Source organism: Canis aureus, chromosome 19 (genome assembly GCF_053574225.1).
Source record: "Canis aureus isolate CA01 chromosome 19, VMU_Caureus_v.1.0, whole genome shotgun sequence".
Lineage (NCBI taxonomy): Eukaryota > Metazoa > Chordata > Mammalia > Carnivora > Canidae > Canis > Canis aureus.
Window position 1 is genome coordinate 53,967,286 of NC_135629.1, and position 24,644 is coordinate 53,991,929.

Sequence of the window (24,644 nt, forward strand, 5' to 3'; positions counted from 1 at the left end):
CAGCTCTTGCTGGGATTCATGGCATGAACTCGGGGGGTGGGGTTCGGGGGGAAATGAAGGAGTGAGTCCCGCCAACAAAGCCCCAGAAGATCTCAGGCAGGTGGGCTGGCTTCAGGAGAAGGAGCAGAGGCTTCATCTTCGGGAGGGGAGTGGGTGATGCCGCAGCAGAGACGGGCAAGGTGGGCCTCAGCCACTGGGGCGCCCCCCCCCCGCTCCCTGCACGCCCCCCCCAACTCACCCACACAGTTCTTGCCGCCGGGGCCGAGCTCGAAGCCCACATTGCAGACACACCGGAAGCTGCCCTCGGTGTTGGCGCAGCGGCCGTGATGGCAGAGGCTGCTGCCCACGAGGCACTCGTCCACGTCTGTGGCGGGGGGACGAGGGCAGTGGGTCGGGGGGGATTCAGGCCGCGGATCCCGGCCAGGCAGCCCGGCGTCCCCCCTCTCGGATGCACAGCCATACCCACGCACTCCTGCTTGGCGGGCGTCGCCTGGAAGCCGTCGTGGCACCGGCAGTGGTAGGAGCCAGGTGTGTTGACGCAGTCTCCGTGGTGGCAGGGACTGCTGGTACATTCGTCCAGGTCTGTGGGCAGAGGACCCTGAGCCCCCGCCCGGCAGGTGCAGGTGCGGCCCCCACGGCCCCGCCCACCGCCCTGCTCACCGATGCACTCCCCCCGAACGTCCTGAGTGTAGCCCGCGTTACACTCGCAGCGGTAGCTAGAAGGGGTGGGCAGGCAGCGGCCGTTGAGACACAGATTGGTGAAGTGTCTGCAGATGTCGATGGTCTGGTTCAAGGTGGCTGTGCCTGAGCGCGGGGACAACAGATGCACCTGAGCGGAGGCCTTACCTCTGCATTGCAACTCCCATTCTGAGGCTGGAACCCTGCCCACTTCAGCCTGGAGTCCTGCCCTAGAGCTGCAGATGCCCACATTGGCTGAGACCCCACTGTGGGCCCAGAGAAGCCCAGCCCCTCACCACGGGGTGAGACCTCCACCCCCCAGCACCAGGCCCCTACCTGAGGCCCAAATCCCTGACTTTGAGACCCAGATCCCAAATCTAGCCCCACCCCCAGACCACTGTCAGTACCTTCATCTCTGCTGCCCAGGCCAGGGCCCTCACTCCAAAGCCCTGACCCTCCCTCTGAGGCCTGGACCCCCTCACTCAGGTCATGGATCCCTCCTTCCGAGTCCCAGGCCTCACCAATGTGGGCATTGCCGATACCCAGGCTGGGAACACCACGCCCATTGGAGCCATGGGGGCTGTGCCGAGCGGGCCCAGGGCCAGGACCCACACCATTGGACCCAAAGCCAGGGAGTCCAGGGAAGGGGCCAGGGTAGGAGGGGGGCAGCAGCGGGAGCCCCTGCACACACAGTCGCTGGAACTCATCTGCAAGGAAGCAGGGTTTGAGGCCAGGCCCTCCGTCATGCCCCAGGACCCCTCCTCTGGGAGTTCTGGGGGGCAGAGGAGGGCAGGGCCAATCCCAGGCCACTCACCAGAGCCCCGCAGAGGACACGGCTCAGGGGCTGGGCCAGCCGCCCAGCACCTGCCCCGGTCACAGCAGCACTGCCTCTGAGTGTAATGGCCAGCGAGGTCTCCAGCACAGCGGCCCACAATCTGTGTAGAGAAGCAGGTGCCAGCCCGGTGGTCTGCGACAGGGAGGGGAAGGATCAGTTACCAGACCTGGGTCCAAATCCCAGCTCCACCAACACTGGCGGCAAGGAATCCTGTGCCTCAGTTTCCCCATCCGTTGGAATGCGAATGCTCAGAGCATTCACCTCACCTCGAAAGAATGTTGCCAAGATAAAGAAAAAAAAAAAAAGTGAAGCACACGATGTCTGGGACATGGCCCGTTCTCAGGGAGAATGATCCCAGGGAGATAGATTTGGGCTCATTCCAACACTTATGGCTGGCATTGGTAGTAAGCTCCCTGTCACTCTGGGCATTCAACCACACTTAGGAAGACCCCTTGGTTTTGGGGGCTGCCCTGGCGGGAGATCAGGCTGGACGCTCAAGCAAGGACACTAGTATCTGTAGCTATGTGCCCCCATCTGCCAGCCCTGGGCATTTGGGGACACCTAAGAGGCTGTGAATTTGAGGAGAGGGCCAAGGAGCAGACGGCTGGATTGATGACTACAGTCCCCGGGAATTGAGGCAGAGGCTCCCCAGATACAAGAACCACGGACACCCCTCCACATCCCACTCTGCTCTTGCGGCTAACAGCTTGATGCAGTGATCAGATTTCTCAGGCTCAAAGAGTGTATTTTTAGCTTAAAAACGCACAAATCTTGGCCAGTGGCCCACATGAAACCTCTCCCACCAGCTGGAAGGGCCCCTCACAGCAGCCCCTGCCCTGCTCTGCCCCGGGCTGAAAAAAACATGCAAACATTTCTCTCTCTCTCTCTCTCTCTCTCTTTGAGAGAGCATAGCATGTGCACAAGCAGGCGGAGGGGCAGGGGGAGAGAGAGAATCCCAAGCAGAGCGGAGCCCACGTGGGGTTTGATCTCGTGACCCTGAGACCACAACCCGAGCCGAAATCACGATTGGGTGCTCAACCAACTGAGCCACCCGGGCTCCAGGTGCACGTGTAGGGGTTGGGGCTCTGTACCCCCAGCACCATCCCAGGCCCTCCGCGGTGGCCAGGCCTGCCCAGATGAGGAGAGGCCGATAGATACATTCAAGGTCACCCAGGGACAAAAGAGGGAGAGGGGACAGGAACTCAGATCCCCGAGCCCCAGGGGGATCTGGCCAAGCAGCTGCCTCTCAAGACGGAGACAGAATGTAAGAATTCTAACAAAAATGATGCGGCCTTTGCTTATAAAGCACCCACTGTGATCAGGCCCTGCTAAGCACCCCAACTGCACCACTCTCTTGTCTTTGTGAATGAGTCCTGAGCGTCCACTGAGTCCAGCCTCCGGCAAATCATTCCAAAATTGTGCTTAATCCTCTCCACGACTCCAAGAAGTAGGCATGGCCACGATCCCCAACTTATAGATGCAAAAGTTGGGGCACAGAGACGTTAAGATGCTTCTTGCCCGAGGCCACAGAGTTTGCAGTAGTTGGGACCCAGGACTGAATCCCAAGCCCATGTTCAGAGGCAACCTGACTTTGGTTCACATCTAGGCTCCACTGCTTGGTAGCCGGGAGAGGCCCCCTTATTCCAGGGGACTTGCCCCGAGGTATCTTCCATGCTGGTCACGGTGGCCCCCAGGGGTGGAGGAACAGAAGGCCCAGCGTTGGCCACAGCACGTTGGCAGAGCTCCAAACACAATATTCCCAGCCCTGCCTGGTAGAGGCCCAGCCGGAGGGGCCCCCCGGTGGTGCTGGGGAACTGCCAAGTCCCTTCCCTCCTCCCCAAACCAGGACTCTGCCCACCCCTCGCCACAAGGGTCCATATTCCTGACCTGCCCCGTTAGCCACTGGCCACGGCTAGAGTCTAATGACGAGCTCATCAACATAGTAGGGCGGGGAGTGAGAGCCCGGGATCCTCTGCCTCCCGGGTGGGGTGTGGGGGATTATAGGAGGGTGGGCATCCAGGGGGAGGCATGGCCCTGAGCACCTCCTCCTGGCTGGGCAGGGGGTCTGGGTAGGGCCTGGGTATGGGCAGGGATCTGTTCTGAACTTACCGAGTTGGCTCCAGCAAACCTCCCCTCTCTGGGTCTGTTTCCCTGTCTCAAACAGAGGATCTAGGGGAGGTGGGGTGCTCTTAAAGTGTGGGAGGGCCACCTGGGTGACTGAGTCAGTTAAGCATCAGACTTCGGGTTTCTGCTCAGGTCACGATCTCAGGGTTGTGAGATGGAACCACCCCCCCCTCCTTGGGCTCACTTTCAGCAGAGAGTGGGCTTCTCTCCCTCTTCCTCTCCCTCTGTCCCTTCCCAGGCGTACTGGCACGCGCTCTCTCTCTCTCTCTCTCAAATAAATAAATAAATAAATCTTTTAGAAAAAAGTGTCTGGGAAGGTTAAGAGGAATACAGACAGGGAGCTAAAAAAAAAAAAATAAATGTGCATCATAAGGGCACAGAGATAGAGGCTGGAGAAGCAGGGGGCCAGGGAGCCAGGAGGGCCGGGTCCCAGGGGCCGATGGGAGGTGGGGGACACGGGACACAGGGTGGGGGGGTTTGCAAACTGGGGTCCGGAGGGCACAAAGGCTGATGGGTAGGGAGTGAGAATGCCAGAGGAGATGGAAACCGAGCTCCAGAGACGACGGAAAGACACGGAGCCCTGAGGGCTGGGGAGCCCACAGGCCAGAGGGATGCAAAGCTAGAGGAGCCAGGGCCTGTCTCCCAAGGGCCCCCCTCAGGCCCCAGCTCACCGAGGCAGCGGGAGCCGTCCAGGCTGCTGACAAACCCACGCGGACAGGTGCACACGAAGCTCCCCACCGTGTTGCTGCAGTCGCCCCCAGAGCAGAGGCCCAGCACGCTGACACACTCGTCCACATCTGTGGAGACGATGCCCCGTCACAGGGCCGCCGCCACCAGCCCCACCCCTTCTCCTCGCAGGGGGGCCTGAGCTGCCCAGAGCACCAAGGAGTCACTAGTCCTCCCCCTCCCCTGCGCCCACCTTCGCACTTGGCACTGTTCTCACTGGGCCGGTGTCCACTGGGGCAGCGGCACTCGAAGGAGCCCACCGTGTTGATGCAGCTGCCCCCCTGGCACAGGCCCGGGACAGTCTGGCACTCATCCACATCTGCAAGGGGATGACGGGCCCATCGGAGGGAAGAACCAAGGCTGCGAGGGCTCCCACCCGGCCCTGGGTCCCGGGGCCTCCCTCCCGACGCGCTGACTCCCTTACCTTGGCAGGCCCCTGTGCGGACATTGGGGATGAAGCCTCGGCGGCAGGGGTGTGGCTGTGCGGGGCAGAGCTCGCACGGGATGCCCCAGGCTCGGCCCACGGTAGCACAGCAGAGGGCCTTCGTGCTCGCCAGGCCTGTCAGCTGCTGCCGGCACCCCTCAGGACCCACTTGGCCAAAGCAGGGGCCCGTCCGGTAGTCTGTGAGACAGACGGATTGGGGCAGCTGGCCTCAAGCTGCCTACCCCCGCCCCAGAACCTTCTGCGTCTCCGTCTCTGCAGCCCCAGCTCTGGCCTCTACCTCTCTCGCCTGGACCACGGCAGTAGCCTCCTTCCCAGCCTCCCTAAACCAATACACCAGCCTTTACTCGTGCTGTTCCCCATCCCTAATCGGATAACCTCCCGGTCACCCTTCAAAACCCCTTCTCCCCAAAGCATTCTGCAACCAGCCTCCAAAAAGGAGGCCAGGATCTCCAAGCTCACAAAGCCCAGGAAGGGCACGTCTGGAGGATCCGACCACTTCCCCAGGCCTACCCGCCCTTGAGGCCTGGGCAGAGACCAGAGACACCCAGCAGGAGAGCCTGTGTCATCCGTGCGTGCCCGTCTGGCCCTGCCAAGTCTCCCAGACTCAAGGAGGGACCGCGCGTCCGCCCGAATGCTCTGAACCCACAACACTGCAGCCCTGAACCCTGAACCCGGCCAAAGGTGGTCTCCTCGGTGCTCCCACCTCTGGACACAGACTCAGATGTGGCTTCCTGGCTCCCTCCTCCAGATGGTTCCAATCTAGGGGCTGGCAGTGGACCAAGGGAAGCCCCTCCCAGAAGGAGAAGCCGAAGCCAGCCCCCTGGACTGTGTGGAGGAGGAGGCGCACAGACAGCCACAAGGGTCCTAACTCCCTTGAGTCCAAACGATCCCAGAATCTCACCTAATTCACCCAGAACTCTGGAATCCCCCTCGCTCCTGCCTCTCTGGGGCCCTCACCATCCCCTACCCCTTTCACCCTCCCCCCCTGCCTCCCACTCAGCCACCCTGAGCTGCTCCCCTTCCATCAGCTCAAACTCCAGTTTCTAAAAGCACCTCCCTCGTGCTGAGGAGCCCTCCCAGCCCCAGCTTCTGACTCATAGCTACACCCTCTTCACCCCGGCTTCAGCCACAGATGGGCCTCCACCCCCAGCAGCACCTCCCAACACTGAGGTCAGTCCGGGGTCCCCCCATCTCCGCCGGCCTGGGCTCCTGGGCCTTACGGGGCGGTCTGATGGCCCTCACGCTGCCCCCTCTTGCTGGCTTTCTCCTCCCCAGCTTCCCCTGGGCTCCATGCATCCCGTGCACCCTGAGCCGCCCTCCTCCCTTATTTTCCGCAAGAACCTCAACCACTCGCTCAGCTTCGGGCCCACACATGGGTCCCCCCATGGGGCCTGGGTGTCCAGCTGTTTCCACCTCCCCCACATCAACTTTCCACAAAATGCTGTCGCTTCCGTCATCTGAGTTTTGGCCAACAGCTCCCAACAGGTGACCCCACCCACCTCAGCTGTGGGGAATATTCTGAAACTGGGGGGGAAGGGGTGCAGTAAAAGGAGGCTTGCTCCTCTCATGAACTCTGACTTATCACTTCCTCCAGGAAGCCCTTCCGGATGCCTTTGCCTGGAGCAACAGTTTCTCTGCCCTTCACAGCAGTAGGGCCAGCATCAGGGCCAGCTGGAGCTTTCTAGGGCCTGGCTGCCAGGAAGCCCCTGTCCATCCACCCAGGCCCCTACCCCATGCCCAGCTTGGTACCTCTCTCACACTGAGGTCCCATGAAGCCATACACACAGGCACAGTGGTTCGGCCCAATGCAGCGGCCCCCGTTGTGGCACCCACGGTCACAGACAGCTGCAGAAGAAGAGGGGAGGGTGGCCTGAGGTCCCCTAGCAGCAGAGGGACCTGGAGAGGCTCAGAAAAGCCCCTTTTCACCCAGGAATCCGCACTGTTGGGGATAAATACATCCCTCCAAACCCTGGTCCCAGAAGAGTGACCTGTGGGTGGCGGGCAGGTGGCAGTCGAGACCCGCCCTCTGGGATCCTAGGCCCAGGTGTGCCGGGGGATACTCACGCTGCCCACACACAGTGCCTGTGTAGCCCCTCTGACACAGGCAGGACTCCCCTCGGCAGCTGCCTCCATTCATACAGCTCACGCTGCACCCTGACCCTACGGACGGGAAGGGGGGACACACGGGGAAGTGGTGACCAGCCCCGCGATGCACGTCAACAGCGGCAGGAGTAGGCCCACCTGGCCCAGCTCTGGTCCTTCCGCCCTGCGCCAAAACCAGCCTGGGCCCCCAGTGGCATCTGGAAGCCTGTAACCCTCTCCTCCTGTCCCTGGGGGTCATCCCCCCCAGCTCACCTCGGCTCCCCCCGCAGCTGGGGGCCAGCTTCCCATCAGCACAGGCACACAGGTTGGGTCGGGAGCAGAAGCCCTTGCCGCAGGCATGCCTACAGACGGCTGGCATGGGCAGAGCAGGTGACAGTCAGGGCCAGGTCCTGAACCCCGCGCCGTCCCCACGCCCTCAGTGCCCACGCAAGGCTCTGGGTTTCTGCTGGGGCCATGGGGAGAGGGCCTCTTTGGGCCAGAAATGCTGAGCAGCAAGGACAGAAGCTGAAGATGCTGGGTCCTAACTGTGCTTAGGGTAGAGGGCTCTCCTGGGAGTGGGGTCAGATTCTAGACCCCAGAGGTGGGGGGTACAGGCTGACAGAGAGACAGCGAGGCAGGCAAAGAGACAGGGAGGTAAAGAGCAAAGGAAATGAACGTGGCAGGGTGGCCTGGGAGCCTGAGGACAGGCAAGGGTCAGTCCTATGGTTCAACCTGACGTCCCTGGCCAAATTCACTTGCAAGCAGGGCTGGACTTGCCAGCAGGCCGGAGAGCTGTCCCAGCGTCCCCTGCCTGAGCCCCCCACCTCCAGATGGCAGTGGCACTCACGGACGACACACTGGTTCCCGCCTGGCAGTGTCCTCCAGCCAGGGCAGCAGTAGGCATGGAAACGGGAGCCGCACACATTCGGCCTTGGGGAGAGCATGGTACAGCTGGTGAGCCCCTGCCTTGCGGGACATTCCCTGGGCTTTGACCCCTCCCCCACCCAGTAGGACAGCCCAGCCCGGCCCAGCCCACACCCCAGAGCCTCTCAGCACGCCCCGTACCACGCACCCCTGCAAGATGCCTGGGCTGCCACGCCTGCGCACACGTCCGGGGCCCGCAGACTCCAAGGCCCTGTCCCAACGGCCCTGGACATGCACCACGCACAATAGGGCCATCCAGGCCAGCAGGAGCCGAGCCAGGGAGCCCCAGGCCATGGTGAAAGCACCAGCCCCTCTCCTTGCCAAGCACAGACCCTTCAGAACCATGATGTGTCCCTCAGAGGCTGCAGAGAGGAAAGAGAGGAAGCAGAGTCAACTCCAGCAGAAGCTCTTGGCCACAGACCACTCAGAACCAGGAGCACCCGGACAGCTGCTGCAGGGCTGGGGGAAACGGGGGAGGGGGCGAGCCCAGGGAGGTGGTGGTGGGGGTGCCACTGGAGCCCAGGGAGGCATCCAGCCCTCACCCAGAAGCAGGTGAACAGCCAGGGCAGGCTTCTCGGAGGAGGTGTGATGTCTCAGAGATGGAGTTAGCCAAGAGTAGGGTGCCTGGGCAGAGCGCGGGGAGGGGTGTGGATCGTTGAGTAGAGGGAGAGAGGGACGGGGTGGGGGGGTCGCAGGAGCGCACTGTGTCGCAGAGCTTCTACTTGCAGATCGAGGGTGATGGAGAGCCCTTGGGGGCTCCAAGGAGGAGGAACAAGAGCAGAACGGGTGTTTGGAGTGTGGAGCCTGGAAGGAAGCATGCAGATGAGACCTGGGCAGGGGTCCAGATGAGAGGGCTGAGGACAGAAACCCGGGGTTAATGAGGAGGTGGAGTCACTGGGAGTTGGAAGCTGGTTCCAAAGGAGGCAGGAGGCATTGAAGAGACTCCCAGAGTTCTGGCTGGAGGGCTGAGGGGGATGGGATGGGCGGGGAGACAGGTGGCAGGTGCACAGCCCGGGGGGAGGGGGGGGCATTCCCTCCACCCAGCAGGGAACGGATAGCTTTTGTGCCCACTTCATGGATAGGCAAACTAAGGCCATCACGCAGTGAGGGGCTGGCGGTGGGTGAGGGCTGAAGCCTAAGCAGAGGGGAGGGAGGGGGAGAGGTTGGGGGTGCTCCCCCCAAGAGGTGGCTGGCTCTCTCCAGGACCTGAAGGATGGGAGGGAGGAGATGGAGACAGGGCCACTCCGGGTGTAGATGACCAGGTGAACGGCAGGAGGAAGGAAGCTGAATGTTTGGGGGACAGAAGGCAGACTAATGGCCTTCTGGGGGGGCCCTCTCAGGTCCTACTTTCCAGACCAGGGAGAAGAATTGGGCCTAGGTAGCCAACGGGCAGGGAATATGCTGTGCGCCACTGGGCAAGCGGCTGCCCTCTCTGGGCCTTGGGGTGACATGAGAACCTGACCAGGTGGTTCCAAGGTCCTCGGGGGAAGGGAGACCCTTGTCAACTTGGGCGGAGAGGCAGAGGGGAGTGGGCCCGACTGGGGAGGAGCACCCCCTTTCTGGCTTCCGAAGCTGTTCCCCGCCAGTCTGCGCCCCGGTGTGCGCCCCGGAGGGCGCCTTCCCCAGGCAGCCTCAGGGCCCGCGCAGCCTCCCTCCCCGCCTCCTCCAGCCTCCGGGGGCCCCGGCCGGGCCCGACCCCGCGCCCCCCCACCCCCGCGCCCCGCGCCCCGCGCCGGGAGGCGCTCGAATGAATGAGCGGGGAAGGCGCGCGCGGCGCGGGCGGGAAGCGAGGGTCCCGGGCTCCGCGGACGAGGAGGGGCCCGCGGGCCGCGCTCTCCACCCCGCAGCGCCCACGGCCGGGGCGCCCCGGGCCGACCGCGCTCGGCTCCGCCCTCACCTGCGGGTCGGGCCCTCCCGCCGCCCGCGCCCCGCCGGTGCCCGCGCCCGCGTCCCGCGCCGAGAGGGGAGCGGGTGGGCCCGGGGCTGCGGCCGCGAACAAAGGAATCCCCTCCCTCGCTCGCTCGCTCGCTCCCTCCCTCCCCCGCCCCTTCCCCGCCCCGCCCCGCCCCGCCGCGGGCCCCGCGCTTCCCCGACCTGCGAGCGGCGCGCGTGGAGGCAGGCACGGCGGGCGCACGCGGGCTCCGCGCTCAGGGCCGGTGGCGCGGCGCCGGGCGCCCGGGGCGGGAACGCGGACCGAGAGGCAGACCCCGCCGCGGTCGCAGCCCGGAGCCGGAGCCGCCGCTCGGGGGGAGCGGGGGGCGGGGGGAGCTGGGGGAGGGCGCGTTTGCACCTCGGAGCTCCCGGGGCGGGGGAGGGGCTGGGGCTGCCGGGGAGACTCGGGGGGGCCGGAGCTGGGGCCGGGGCCGAGCCGCGGGACGGGGGGCGCAGGGCGCTCGGAGGAGGGGCGGGGCGGGCCGCGGGGACCGCGTTTTCGGAGAGGCACTGATCTGGAGGTAGCCCTGAGGTGGGGCTCCGATTTGGGGCGGCCGGGAGGAAAGCCAGGCCCCGGAGGTCCCGGGGCTCCCCCACGAGGCCCCCCTTGGTCCTCCCGAGCCCCCTGCCTTTCCTCCGGGCAAAGAGAACTCCGAGAGTGACGTCGGAAACTCACCTGGCGGCGCCTGGAGCCAGGGAGGCCCCTGAGAATGTAGGCAAAACATCGGGCAAAGATGCCTTTCCTGGGGAGGAGGTCTACATTTTTCATCTGAAGCTCAGAATGAAGCGTTTAAGAAACCCAAAGGTAAAAAAAAAAAAAAAAAAAAAAAAAATTCCCAAAGGTGGGGGTCCCTGGGTGGCGCAGCGGTTTGGCGCCTGCCTTTGGCCCAGGGCGCGATCCTGGAGACCCGGGATCGAGTCCCACGTCGGGCTCACGGTGCATGGAGCCTGCTTCTCCCTCTGCCTGTGTTTCTGCCTCTCTCTCTGTGTGTGTGACTATCATAAAAAAAAAAAAGAATCCCAAAGGTCTGGACCTTCTGGGCCTCAGTTTCTCTCAGGGACCAGATTCGGAATTTTAGCTCCCAGTTTGGACTGTACACCCCAAGGGAAGATGTCTAGCTTCCATCCTCCACTTTATCACCTCGGAGAACAGACACCACCAGTGGCCCTTAGGGTGGGCATCAAGTCTGAGCTGGTTGTTGGACCTGAAACTTAGTTATTCCACCCAGCAAACTCCTATGCACCTGGCAAAACCCAGTTCTAAAAAGCCCCTCCCCGGAGCACCTGGGTTGGTTGGACGTCTGCCTTGGGCTCTCAGGTCATGATCTCAGGGTCCTGGAATGGAGGCCCCCCCGCCCCCCCCCCACACTGAGCACCCTGCTCAGCGGGAAGCCTGCTTCTCCCTCTCCCTCAGCCCCTTCCCCTCCTCATGCTCTCTCCCAGATAAATAAAATCTTTAAAAAAATAATACAATCAGAAAGGGAGACAGAACATGAAGACTCCTAACTCTGGGAAACGAACTAGGGGTGGTGGAAGGGGAGGAGGGTGGGGGGGTGGGGATGAATGGGTGATGGGCACTGAGGGGGGCACTTGACGGGATGAGCACTGGGTGTTATTCTGTATGTTGGCAAATTGAACACCAATAAAAAATAAATTTATTATTAAAAAAACAAAAAGCAAAACAAAAAAATAAAAAATAATAATACAATCTTAAAATTTTTTTAAAAAAATTTTAAAAGCCCCTCCCTACTGCAAAATTGTTAGTTTACCCTATTGAATTCCCAGAGCTGATCGTACTGATCTTGCCTCCATCACAGCACTTCTGGAATGTAATGAATAAATAGTAAAAATCATTTGAGTTAGTATTTATTGGTTGCTTATGTGCCAGGCTTGGTGCTAAGGGTGTCACACCCACTCCTCTCTCACTCAAAAACTAAAAACCCTATGAGGGAGATACTCATAATCTGATGTGGGTGCTGCCAGGAGACAGACCTGGACTCCAACACTCCTGGGCTGGAGAGAGGGACTCCCCGGGGATGGAGGGGGGAGGAGTAGTGTGTTGGGGGCCGGGGATGGGAGGCTTGAGGGTTCAGTAGAAAATTGCAGATCAGAAAAAGAAGGACAAGCAGCAGGAACAGCTCAGGCAAAGGCCTGGAGACAAGACAGTATGGGAAATGCAGGAATTGAATGAGGCTGGAGTTTTGGGGGAGCAGAAAAAAGGAGAGAAGGGGATCTGGCCAGGTAAGCGGAGCCCTCAAGAGGCTCCCCCGCAACAAGGCCCACTCCCAGGAAAGGGAATCACTCCAGAGCCTGTACTGTGGGCGTTGGAATTGAGTCTGAGAGCAGCCAGAGATGGGGCAGGGGGGAGCAGGAGGCAGAGGGAAACTTCGGGAACCAGCTTCAGGTCATCCTGGCAGAGGGAATGGGGTTCCCCGGGGAGAGGGTGCGCTAGAGAAGGAACCCCAGGATCAATCGGGACAACAGCAACAGGTGGGCTTCAAGTGCGGGAGGGCCCAGGGGCTGTCATGGATGAGCCAGCTTCTGGGGACCCTCCTGTCACCCCGTCCCAGGCTCCTCTGCCGGCGAGGCCCACCCTGGTCTGCTCTTCAGCCAACAAGTGTGTCTTACGTGGACCCAGGATAGGCACCGCGTGCCCCAGAAGCAGCCCTGCGTGTGTGCAGAAGGTGGGGAGCATCAGTCCCCTACCAGGACGGCAGTGTGGCCGAAGCTTCGATGGCTCAGCCCACAGGAAGTCTGGTGGGTCAGGCCGTGAGTGATTCAGTTCTAGAAATCTCCCTGTCTGCTCTCTGGAGGCCGTGGACCAGGAATCCGTAGGGTTCGGTGAGACAGAGGAGGCTGGGGAGCTGGGTGGAAGTTCTCAATGACAGCCAAGAGCAAGCACAGCTTGTCACCGCGCCCGCCCCCCACGACTGCCACACCGTCCTGCTTTGGTGGCACCGCCTGGATCTTTTATGCGGCTGCCCGTTACCCATGTGGTCACACCGGGAGTGTTACCTCTGCTGTCACTCCATTACATCACGCCGTCCTGAAGGGGCAGCTCGGCTCTCACCCGCCCCCCAGCATCCCAGTGCCACCCGAGACTGTCATAAGGCCAAAGGATGTCACTAGGGCAGCAGCCCCAAATCCCTATTGCAAGGTCACCTGTCACTGTCACCCATCAACGGAAACCTTGTCATTTTCCGGTTACTCTGCCGCCTGTCACATCATGTTGTCTCCTGTCCTCTTTACACCTTCACCTTGCTGCTGCAAGGTGTCACCCGGGAAGGATTGTACTGTGACCCAGAGTGCCTGGGTTTTTAAACTGCAAGTGACAGAAACCACCCTCCACAGAAAGGGGGCTCGTGGCTGCAGAGGCCGCAGCCGGCAGGGGGACTCCCAAGGCGCCCGCAGATCTGGGCCCACAAAGACACCTTCCTTCCGTTCCCTCTCTCTTCCCTGGGCTCAGATGATGCTTATGATCCCAGACGCCGGAAATCAGTGCCACCCTCAGCAAAACGGAGTCCAAGGGGCCCCAGCCTTTTCCAACAGCAGCATCTGTCACTTTTTGGGGCGAGGGTGCCTGGCTGGAGGAGTGTGTGCATGTGTGTGTGTATGTGTGTGTGTGTGTGTTCCCACCTTGCCATGAGGGGGTCAGGCATGGGGGATGCAGTGTCTCGAGGTCCTGTCCTGGGAGCTGTCTTGTGAGGGGTGCGTTTCCCAGACCCAGGGAAAGGTCATTTGAGTCACCTGCTGGCCAACTAGGGGGAAAGGTCCTGTATGCTGTGTTGCTCCTAACTTGTCATCGGCCGCATTCCTGTCACACCTTCCGACTCCCTCAGAGACTGTCTTACTGCTGTCATCTCTCTCTGCAGTACTGCCTCCCCACTGCCACCTGTCGTCTTCACACACTGCCTCATTGTCCTTTACCCCCGGATCCCAGCCTCCGTACCAACATTCCACCAATCCCCGGGGGGTTTCTTTTGTTTCAGTGTCATCTGCTGCTGTCAGCCTGTCTCCTCTTCGTCACCTGTTGCTGTCACACTGTGTCCTCTTTGTCACCTGTTGCTGTCATGCTGTCCATCCATCACTCCCAGTTCCTATTGTCACCTGTCCCTGTTACCCTGAGCACCCCATACTGCTGTCCCCTGCTGAGGTCATGATGAAATGTCTGAGTCACTCCAGCCCAACTCTTTTTCATCCCACACATACCCTTCCCTGTGACTTTCTGTGCAGTCCTGAAGTCCCCTCCTGCAGACATGACCCCACTGTGTGTGTGTGTGTCCTGGGCTAGAAGACCCCCCCCCACCCTGAGGTCCATTAGTCCAGGCCTGAGGAAGGGATGGAGACAGGGTGGGCAGACCATGCCCAGGAGCACAGGGCCAAGGCTGGAGACAAAGACACATGGCAGGGGGGTGTCTGCAGTCTGTGCTGTGTGGGGCGCTGCGCCTGCCCAGGCCGGGTGACCTGGGGACAGAGCTCTCTTTGTCTGAGCACAGGAAGCAGCTGAGCCAGGGAGGATGGAGCGCATGGGCCGGGAGTTTGGCCAGATGCCTGGGAATGAGGCTGGGAGGTGTGGGTCCTGGAGATCCAGGGGAAGGCCCAGAGGAGGTCAGACCCAGGCCAGGAGGAGCAGAGAGAGCAAGCAGCTGGATCCCGAGGGCTTCCCCATCTGGTTCTCTGAACATGACAAGACCCCCCCCAATTCACTGTGTGCCTGGCTGGACCCTCCTAACAGACCCCCAAGGCGGCTTCGCTATCTCCCCCATTGCACAGGTGGGAAAACTGAGGCACAAAGTCCCTGGGTCACTCACCCCAGCCCCACAGCCAATAAAGAACACAGGCAGATTTGAACTCAGGTCACAAAGCCCCAAACCTCAGTCTGCTGGGCAAGGGGAGGTAGCCGAGTCCTGTGTCTCTGACACATAGACATATGTTCTTTTTCCTTTAATGGGAAACACAAATGTTAGCCCCTATGTACATCATTCTGTCCTTGATTTTTTTTCCTCTTTGTAAAAACTTATTTTACTTGTAAACTAAGTGCTTCCTGATGATTATCTTTTTTTTCTACTGTTTTTTTTTTTTTTTAATTAGGGTACAATTCACATAACATAAAGTTAACCTTTGTAGAGGCTCCTGGCTGGCTCAGTCAGTGGCACATGCAACTCCTGATCTTGGGATCGTGGGTTCAATCCCACATTGAGTCTAGAGGTGACTTTAAAAAAAAATCTTAAGGAGCATCTAGGTGGCTCATTAACTGTTGGACTCGTGATCTCAGTTCAAGTCTTGATCTGAGGGTCGTGAGTTCAAGCCCTGTGTTGGGCTCCACACTAGGCGTGGAGCCTACTTTTTAAAAAAATCGTAAAAATAAATAAATGGAATCACACAAAATGTAGTCTCTTAATCTGGCTTCTTTCCCTCTTCAGAATGATTTCGAGGTTCATCCACATTGCAGCAAAGAAGGGTGTTTTGTTTCTTTTAATGACTAGATGATATTCTCTTGTATGGGTGAACCACAGTCTGTGTGTTTATTTGCCACTTGACAAACATTTGGGTTGTTTCCTTCTTTGGATGATTGTGAATGGTGCTGCAATGAATGTACTTGCTCTTTCCCTTCTTTTTTTTTTTTTTTTTTAGATTTTTAAAAAAGATTTTTTTAAATTTATTTGAGAGAGAGCAGAGCAAGAAAGAGAGAGAGAGAGAGAGCATGGGTGAGAGGAAGAGCAAAGAGAGAAGCAGAGTTCCCAGTGAGCAGGGAGCCCGATGCAGAGCTTGATACTAGGACCCTAAGATCATGACCCAAGCCGAAGGCAGACATTTAACCAACTGAGCCACCCAGAAGCCCATTTTATAAAGATTTTATTTTTTTAAAGATTTTATTTATTTGACAGAAAGATAGAGAGAGCCAGAGGGAGAGGGAGAAGCAGGCTCCCCACTGAGCAAGGAGCCTGATGTGGGGCTCGACCCCAGGACCCCAGGACCGTGACCTGAGCTGAAGGCAGACGCTTAACTGACTGAGCTAACCAGGCATCCCAAAGCTTTTCTTTTCTTTTTTTTTTTTAAGACTTTATTTATTTATTCATGAGAGATAGATACAGAGAGAGAGGCAGAGACACAGGCAGAGGGAGAAGCAGGCTCCATGCAGGGAGCTCGACGCGCGACTCGATCCCGGGACTCCAGGATCACGCCCTGGGCCAAAGGCAGGCGCCAAACCGCTGAGCCACCCGAGCCTCCCAAGCTTTTCTTTTTAAGTCATCTCTTCAACCAACATGGGCCTCAGACTCCTCACCCCGAGATCAAGGGTCGCATGCTCCACCGACTGAGCCAGCCAGGCGCCCCCAGTCTTTTCACTTCTTAAGACATCTTGGTACTATTTCTGTGTCAGTTTGGAGAAAACTTGCTCATCCTTTTTTATGTCTACAGTGGACTCCATGGATGAGCTAAACTGTCATTTATTTAGCTAGTTCCCTACTGATGGACATGTGGGGAACTAATTTCAGACAGCATTCCCGGAAATAGGCTGGCACAGGTGTCATCTCACACAAGATGTCATGCTGGCTTTTTAGAAATCTTTTTGTTATGGAAAATGTCAAGCCCATGCAAAAGTAGAGAGACTATACAGACGGTGTGGTGAACCCCCATGGATTCATCATTCAGCTTCGATAATCACCATTGTCACCTTCCACAAGCCTGTCTGCCTGTCTGCTGAAGGGACAACCAGCCTGTCTGCTGAAGGGACAACGGACAAAGTAGAGAAGCCTGGGAGATGACAAATCCCAACAGGACCAACCATCGGGGAGCAGAAGCCCAGGAGGCACCCGGGACACCTGTCCCAGGCAACTGCTAAGAAGCCAGGGTGACAGAGAGGACGGGAACAGCACATCCACGGGGCAGGATGAGGAGCTCTATGGAGAGTATTAGGAGTCATCTCGGGGCTGCTGACCCGGCTTAGCCATCGTGTGGCCGAGTTGTCACTCAGCCCAGGGGAAGGAAGGATGGCCACTGCTGATGCCAGACTGCTGGCCGGGGGTGACAGGTGGAAGTAAGGCCGCCCTGCAAAGACACTTAGAGGTCCATGGCAGGGACTTCCAAGCGGGAAGCACTTTCCGATGCTCCCGGTGACAGACAAAGCAGACAGAGCCATGGGACAGTCATGGGCAAACATTTCTTGAGCTGAAGACAGACCTGTGTCTCCAAAGGAAAGAGCTCCTGATTCTCAGACTCCCCCATTACGCACCCCAGAGAAGGGACACACACCTGCCACATCTGGAATGTCATGACTCGGAAGATGAAGAGGAAGGCCCAGGAGAGTGCTCTCATCCGAAATTGCCAGAAGCTAGGAGACAACAGACAGCCGCTCTGCGCCTTTGAGAGGCAAGCAGGGATGATGCCAATAAGATGCCACCTCATCCCGTGAAGAGGGCTGTTTAAAAACCAAAGAAGAGGGGATCCTTGGGTGGCGCAGCGGTTTGGCACCTGCCTTTGGCCCAGGGCACGATCCTGGAGACCCGGGATCAAGGCCTGCATCGGGCTCCCTTCCCTGCAGGGAGCCTGCTTCTCCCTCTGCCTGTGTCTCTGTCTCTCTCTGTGTGTCTCTTAGGAATAAATAAATAAAATATTTTTAAATAAAATGTGGAGGCCACAGTTTCACCTGCGGGCTCTTCCAAGCCTCGTCTGACAGCAACATCCTTCCCTACCTGCGGCCTCTGTCACTGGAGGGGTGGGGCGGGCCAATCTTGTCCCTCAGCCACCATTGCTCCCCAGGGCACGCCCAGAAGCATGAAGTCACGCCAATTCACTGAGGGCTCAGAGGTTTTCTTGTTTTTTTGTTTTTTGTTTTTTTCTCACTGGAGAGAAAAGTCTGGATGTTTTATGAAGCTGTAGGACAAACAGTTGCTGGCTGCTATTTCGCAGATCGTGCATTTCCCGTACTTCTGACAATCGTCACATTTTCGAAGTTACGATCTCCTCTCTGCCGCCGGGGGGACAGACTTGGCCACTGGTTTCCGGGAGACAATTGGAGCGGCAGGGCTGGTTGTACCCACAACGCGGGGCTTAGAAGGCTGAGTGGACGGTCACTCAGCACCTGTCTGATGCCTTCTGCTTGCTGACCTGCTGGAACCTTCCGTTCAGGTTGAAGGGTATATACGGTTCCTATGGATGCTGTGGCAAGCTTGACGGCTTTAGGAAAACACAAATTTATTATCTTACAGTTCTGGAAGTCAGAAGTCAGAAATGGCTTTCACTGGGCTGACATCAAGGTGTCGTTAGGCTGGAATCCTTCTGGAGGCTCCGGGGGACAATCCCTTTCCTCACATTATCCACCTTCTAGAAGCTGCCTGCAGACCTTGAATCATAGCCCCTTCCTCCATCTTCAAAGCCAGAAGTGTGTCACCTTCTAATCTCTCTCTGGCCCCCACCTCCTGGTTCTGAGGATCCTTGTGATGACATTGGACCCCCAGGTAATCCAGGATCTACACCCTTCTCCAGATCCTTACCTGAATCCCATCGGCAAGTGTGTTTCCCTGTTAGGTGATCTATCCACAGGTCCCAAGGATTAGGATGTGAACACCTTTGGGGGCTGCTTCCCTCAGCCTACCACAGTGAGCTTCCCTGATGGAGAAGAAACTTCACCATTAGCTCCAAGGAATGAGCAAGACATGGAGTCCGAGCTGTGTGTCCGAGCTGTGCCTCTCGACCTGCAGACCCCGGTTCCCTCATCCTCAAAATGGGAAAGAAAATCTCTCTTGTGGTCATTTCCCTGCAAAAATCAGGTGAAATCAAGCAGGTGGAAATGTGCAGTGTCCACATGGCCAACCCAAGACACAGGTGACCAGTGACCCAGGCCCGAGGTTGGCATTTACTTCTGCAACAAACATTTCTTGATCGCTTACTGTGTACCAGGCACTGATGACAGGAAGACAAGCAGAAATGGACTCAGACCCTGACCTCCTGCAGAGCCTGGGAAACATTCATTTAAATGACATTTATTGAGTCCCTACTGTATACCAGGCCCTGTTCTAAGCGCAAACAAAGCACAGATTCCTGGAATTCACATTCTAGTAGCGGTAAGTGCCACAGAAGGGAGGTTCCTGGGCGCCTCAGAACCTGACTTAAGCTTGGGTGGGGGTCAGGAGAGGCTTCTTTAAGGCAGTGACATTTGCTCTGAGATTGACCAGACAAGGAGGAGTTAAACTGAGAGAAAGGAAAGGTAGAGCATCCCAACGAGAGGGAACAGCATGAGTTTGCGTGGCTAGACCACAAGGAACAAGGGAGAGAGGAGGGGTGATCTGTGGAGACATCCTTGCTATTTTAAGGTCAGCAGGGAGCCACCAAGGTCTTTTTGCAGAGGGTAGTCACAGGTGGGTTCTACAATGACTGGGACCACTGGGCCAGGTGTGGGTTAGTCCTGCTAGGGGAGGTAGGACCTGGGCACCCAGCCTAAGCCCCACCATCTGCACCCATCTCTTTGGGGTTCCGGGATCTGCCCAGCCTATCTCCCAATGGTCCCATTGACCCCCAGCTGCTGCCAGAGTCTCTCCTTGCAACTTCCTGCCCCATCCCCCAAACTTCCAGGTGCCATTAGTTCAGTTAACATCTATTAGGCATGTACCATGTGCCGGGTGCTTTGCATTTGTTATCACATTGAGTTCCCCCCAATAATCCTGGACAAAGGCATGAAGTCCAGGATCAGATGTGAAGACTGAAGCCCAAGGATAGTCATTTACGTGCAGACCGTTGGGCCCAGAAACTCAAGCATCACTGACTGTCAAGATATGCATGTGCCAGGGTAGACCCTGGGACTTCAGTGAACATTTGCTGAATCAATGGATGAGTGAATGAGTAGAATGAATGAATGAATGAATGAATGAATGATGGACAAGTCCTATGTGGCTGGGGGGGAAGGAAAGGATGTTGCCTGTGGAGAGGTGAGCTGGACTCAGATTGAGGAAGAGAGGCCTGGAAGCCAAACCTGGGCACGTGGACGAGGAGGGAAGCAGGGAGCCATGGAGGGTTCCAGGCAGGGAGCCACACGATCGGCTTTGAGGATTAAATTGCCAGGAAGGGTGGTGTTAATTGAATCTGTCACTAGGGGGCACTCGAGTCTTCCTACAGATTGTCTTCAAAGCTGCACTGTGCAGATGGTGGCTACTGGCCCCAGGTGGCATGTGAGCACTTGAAATGTGGCCAATCCGAATTCAAATGTAAGTGTAAAATATGCACCATATTCCGAAGACTTTGAAAAAAAAAAAAGAATGTAACATGCCTCATTAATGCTTTTTAGAATACTGGTGACATGTTAAAATGAAGATGTTTGGGGTACATTGGGCTAAATAAACTACATTATTAAAGTTTCTTCAGTATCTTTTTACTTTTTAAAACATTTATTTATTTACTTTTTTAGTAATTTCTACATCCAACACGGGGCTCAAACTTGCGATCAAAGTCACATGCTCTTCCAACTAAGCCAGCCAGATGTCCTTTTAATTTCTTATAATATAAGACTGTATACATGAGTCACATTTATATTTCTATTGGCTGGAGCTGTTTAGAGAGAAGTTATTATTTTTAACTGTGGTAAGGGGTAAATTACCCTCTTTTTCTCTTATTTCCTCTTAAGCTAGTCATCCTTCAAGTTAACCATCTACAGTTTCTGACTAGGCTGTTCTCCTTGCTCACTGAGTGAAAGTCCATATTCATAGGCCAAAAATAGAGTTGGGGTCATATAAATATGCAATCATATTGGATACACTATTTTCCCCAAGGTATCTATGGAAACTTCTCAGACCCTCTGCGAAGGTCTTAATTCACTCCTTTTAATTTCTTGATAATCTTCCACAGTGTGGATGAACCATAACTTATTTAACCACATTCCCATGGACAGGTCTCCCCTTGGTTTATGGGTTTTATTCCCATCGCCACCAAAAACAAAAAGAAACAAACAAAAAACCATTGCAATAGATAATTTTATACCTATGCCTATATATACTAGTGATTCTATTTCTTTTCTTTTCTTTTCTTTTCTTTTTAGATTTTTATTTATTTATTCATGAGAGACACAGAGAGAGAGTCAGAGACACAGGCAGAGGGAGAAGCAGGCTCCCTGGATGGAGCCTGATGCGGCACTCGATCCCAGAACCCCTAGGATCACCACCTGAGCAGAAGGCAGAGTCTCAACCACTGAGCCACTCAGGTGCCCCAATGATTCTATTTCTAAGGAAAGATTTCGAGGAGTGAGATGTTAGGTGAAGGGCTTGTGTGTTTTTAATTTTAATAGATGTTGTCAGGTCCCAGATATCAACGAATGGAATCTAAAGTTTATGGAGCAAGGCAAAGATCTAGACTAGCTAACACAGTACTAAAGAAGTCAGAGAACTGACACTACCCAATGTCAAGACTTTCTCTCTCTTTTTTTTTTTAAGATTTTATTTATTTATTCATAGAGACACAGAGAGAGAGAGAGGCAGAGACACAGGCAGAAGGAGAAGCAGGCTCCCTGTGGGGAGCCCGATGTGGGACTTGATCCCAGGTCTTTAGGATCACGCCCTGGGCTGCAGGCAGGCACTAAACTGCTGCACCACAGGGGCTGCCCACGTCAAGACTTTCTATAAAGCTACAGGAATAAAGACTATGGTGTTGGCAAAAGAACAGACAAATAGATCAATGAAGCAGAACAGAAAGCCCAGAAATAGATCTGCACAGATAAAGTCAATTGATCTTTGACAAAAAAGAAGAGGCAATTCAATGGATAAAGGACAGTCCTTTCAACAGATGGTGCTTGAAGAATTGGATGTCCATATGCACAAAAATGAGCCTAGATACACACCTTACACCTTTCACAACAGTGGACCCAAAATGGATCATAAGGAAGTATGTTGAATGAGCAAATTCAGACACATAAAGTAGAATCCAGGTTACCAGGGCCTGAGGGGGAAGGGGGTGGAGAATTATTATTTACTGAGTACCATTTCTGTTTGGGATGACAAAAAGTTCCGGAAATAAACCGTGGTGTGGTTGCACAGCCTTGCAAATGTCCTGGATGCCACTGAGGTGTACACTCACAAAAGGTTAAAATGGTAAATTGTGTGTTAAATATATTTGACCACACAAAGGATCATAGACTTGGATGTAAAATACAAATCTATAAAACTTCTAGAAGGAAACACGGGGGAAAAAATCTAAGTGATCTTGGGTTTGGCAATAGGCTCTTAGATTCAACATTAAAAGTATAATCCAGGGCAGCCCCGGTGGTGCAGCGGTTTAGTGCCGCCTGCAGCCCAGGGTGTTATCCTGGTAGATCCTGGATCGAGTCCCACGTTGGGCCCTCTGCATGGAGCCTGCTTCTCCCTCTGCCTGTGTCTCTGCCTCTCTCTCTCTCTGTGTGTGTGTGTGTGTCTCTATGAATAAATAAATAAAATCTTTTAAAAAATAAATAAATAAAAGTATAATCCATTAAAGCAAATAAAAAATTAAGTTGAACTTTAGTAAAACTAAAATTTGGAGGGGTGCTTAGCTGGCTCAGTTGGTAGAACATAGGACTCTCTTTAAGATTTATTTATTTATTTGAGAGAAAGAGAGAGCAAGAGAGTGAGCTCGGAGTCGGGGAGGGGCAGAGGGAGAGAGAAAGCTAAGCAGGCTCTGTGCTCAGCATGCAGCGGATGCGGGGCTCCATCTCATGACCCTGAGATCACTACTGAGCAAAATTAAAAGTCAGCTGCTTAACTGCGTATGCCCCCCAGGTGCCCGGAATATATGACTTTTGATCTTGGAGTCATGAGTTCGAGCTCTACATTGGGTGTAGAGATTACTTTAAAAAAAAAAATCACCATTTCTGCTCTGTGGAAGCTTCCCTTGACAAGCCATAAATGGAAAGAATTAGCATCCAAAATTGATATTGTCAGGGTGAAGAATTCAAATCCTTTTGGGGAGCACATTCCCGCCCACCATGCATCAGTGCACTTTTCCCCACAGTCTCACCAGCAATAAGTATTAGCGCTTTTAAAAGTTTTCCCGGGCAGCCCCGGTGTTGCAGCGGTTTGGCACAGCCTGCAGCCTGGGGTGTGATCCTGGAGACCCGGGTTCGAGTTCCACATCGGGCTCCCTGCATGGAGCCTGCTTCTCCCTCTGCCTGTGTCTCTGCCTCTCTCTCTGTGTCTATGAATAAATAAATAAAATCTTTAAAATTTTTTTAAAAAATAAAAGTTTTTCCCAGTTTAAGAAAGCAGTATCTCACTGCTACCTCAATATGCATTTTCTGACTCCCAGCCCCATTGAACACCTCTTCGGATGATTTTGAGTGACTTGGCTTCATTTCTCTTCATACTGCTTTTCACATTCTTTGTCCCCCCCTTTTTTTTTCATTTGAATTGTCTTTTTCTCAATTTATTCATGCTCTTTGCCATCTGATTTATTGACTTCAAAATTTCGTGGTATCTTTGACCCCTCAGAGTTCCCATTCCTGCTAAGGAAACTCTCTTTTGTTCTCAGATTGTATATGTAGCCACTTAGATTTCCTAGCAAGATTTTTATTCTTTGATATTTGAGTATTGCATCTACCCAGAATATATTTTTGCTTATTGTATCAACAATAAACAGAGGCTTTACTAAGGTTTGACTTTTTTCTTTTTTTCCCAAATGAATATTCAGAATTGGGCCAATATCATTTTTAAAATAAATCGTTCTAGGGACGCCTGGGTGGCTCAACAGTTGAGCATCTACCTTGGGCCCGGGGCGTGATCCTGGAGTCCCAAGATCGAGTCCCACATCGGGCTCCCTGCATGGAGCCTACTCCTCCCTCCCTCTGCCTATATCTCTGCCTCTCTTTCTCTGTGTCTCTCATGAATAAATAAATAAAATCTTAAAAAAATAATAAATTGCCCTATTCCTTGAGAATTAAAATACCACTTTTTTTCATATATAGATTTTCATATATGCTGGAATACATTCCTGGATTTCTGCTCTTTTTCTACTGAGCTACTTAACTAGTTCCATTCTAATACCTTATCAATTCAATTTTTTAAATTCTTTTTTATATTTGTCTTGACATTTCAAGAAAAATAATTATTCTTTCTCCGGTGGGATGCTGATGCTGTTGCATTAAATGTGTAAGTTAGACTGTTGGGTAATTCCTATTTTTTTTATGTCAACCCAACAAAGTGTCTTTCCATTGCTCTACATGTTGCTTTATCTCTTTCAATAAGATTTTATAATTTTGTTTGTATTGTGTGAAAACAGCACACTGTTTTCATTAAATTCATTCACAGGTAGTTTGCCGTTTGTAAATGTACTGTTCCCTCATTTCCAAGTCTTAAATATTAGAGAAATTCAATGTTTTGGCACAGCATTTCTATTCTAGGCAGTCATCCTACTCAATTCTTGCTAAAAGCACTTGATTGACAAGCAGGGTTTATCTCTTCTTTTCAAATGTCTTAGTCTTATTGTTTTCTTGTCTTACTGCATTTGTTGGAATCCTCAAGACAAAGTTAGATGCTGACAGTAATAGTTGGCGTGTTGGTTATTTCCCAATTTTCATTTAGGCTAATGTTTACTGTTGATTTAGGGAAATTGCTTTTATTACATTTAAGCCATTTCTCTCTCTCTCTCTCTCTCTCTCTCTCTTTCTCTCTCTTTTAATTAAGATTTTATTTATTCATTTGAGAGAGAGAGAGAGACAGAGAGAGCACAAGCAGAGGGAGAGGCAGAGGTGGAGGGAGAAGCAGACTCCCTGCTGAGCAGGGAGCCCAATGCAGGACTCAATCCCAGGACCCCAAGATCATGACCTGAGCAGAAGGCAGACACTTAACCCTCTGAGCCACACAGGCGCCCCTTTTTCTCTTTTTATATTTTATTTTTTCAAGTTCATTTATTTAAGTAATCTCTACACGGGACAAGGGGCTCAAA

The 24,644-nt window shown here is 54.7% G+C and overlaps 2 protein-coding genes across 12 annotated transcripts in view; one reads left to right on the forward strand and one right to left on the reverse strand.

The window, feature by feature from the left end:
* The window catches only part of FBN3 (fibrillin 3), a 52,936-nt gene extending 44,782 nt beyond the window's left edge, over positions 1-8,154 (reverse strand). Inside the window, exons 1-12 of the mRNA XM_077860200.1 lie at positions 7,963-8,154; positions 7,738-7,820; positions 7,164-7,262; positions 6,873-6,968; positions 6,558-6,653; positions 4,788-4,985; positions 4,557-4,682; positions 1,493-1,645; positions 1,200-1,385; positions 661-804; positions 463-582; positions 239-364 (exon numbers count right to left, since the gene is read on the reverse strand). Of these exons, the coding sequence (XP_077716326.1) occupies positions 239-364; positions 463-582; positions 661-804; positions 1,200-1,385; positions 1,493-1,645; positions 4,557-4,682; positions 4,788-4,985; positions 6,558-6,653; positions 6,873-6,968; positions 7,164-7,262; positions 7,738-7,820; positions 7,963-8,108 (1,573 nt within the window). The 5' untranslated portion in view covers positions 8,109-8,154. The remainder of the gene's footprint in view (positions 1-238; positions 365-462; positions 583-660; positions 805-1,199; positions 1,386-1,492; positions 1,646-4,556; positions 4,683-4,787; positions 4,986-6,557; positions 6,654-6,872; positions 6,969-7,163; positions 7,263-7,737; positions 7,821-7,962) is intronic.
* HNRNPM (heterogeneous nuclear ribonucleoprotein M) overlaps positions 1-24,644 on the forward strand; it is a 276,948-nt gene that overhangs the window by 10,964 nt on the left and 241,340 nt on the right. The window lies entirely within an intron of this gene.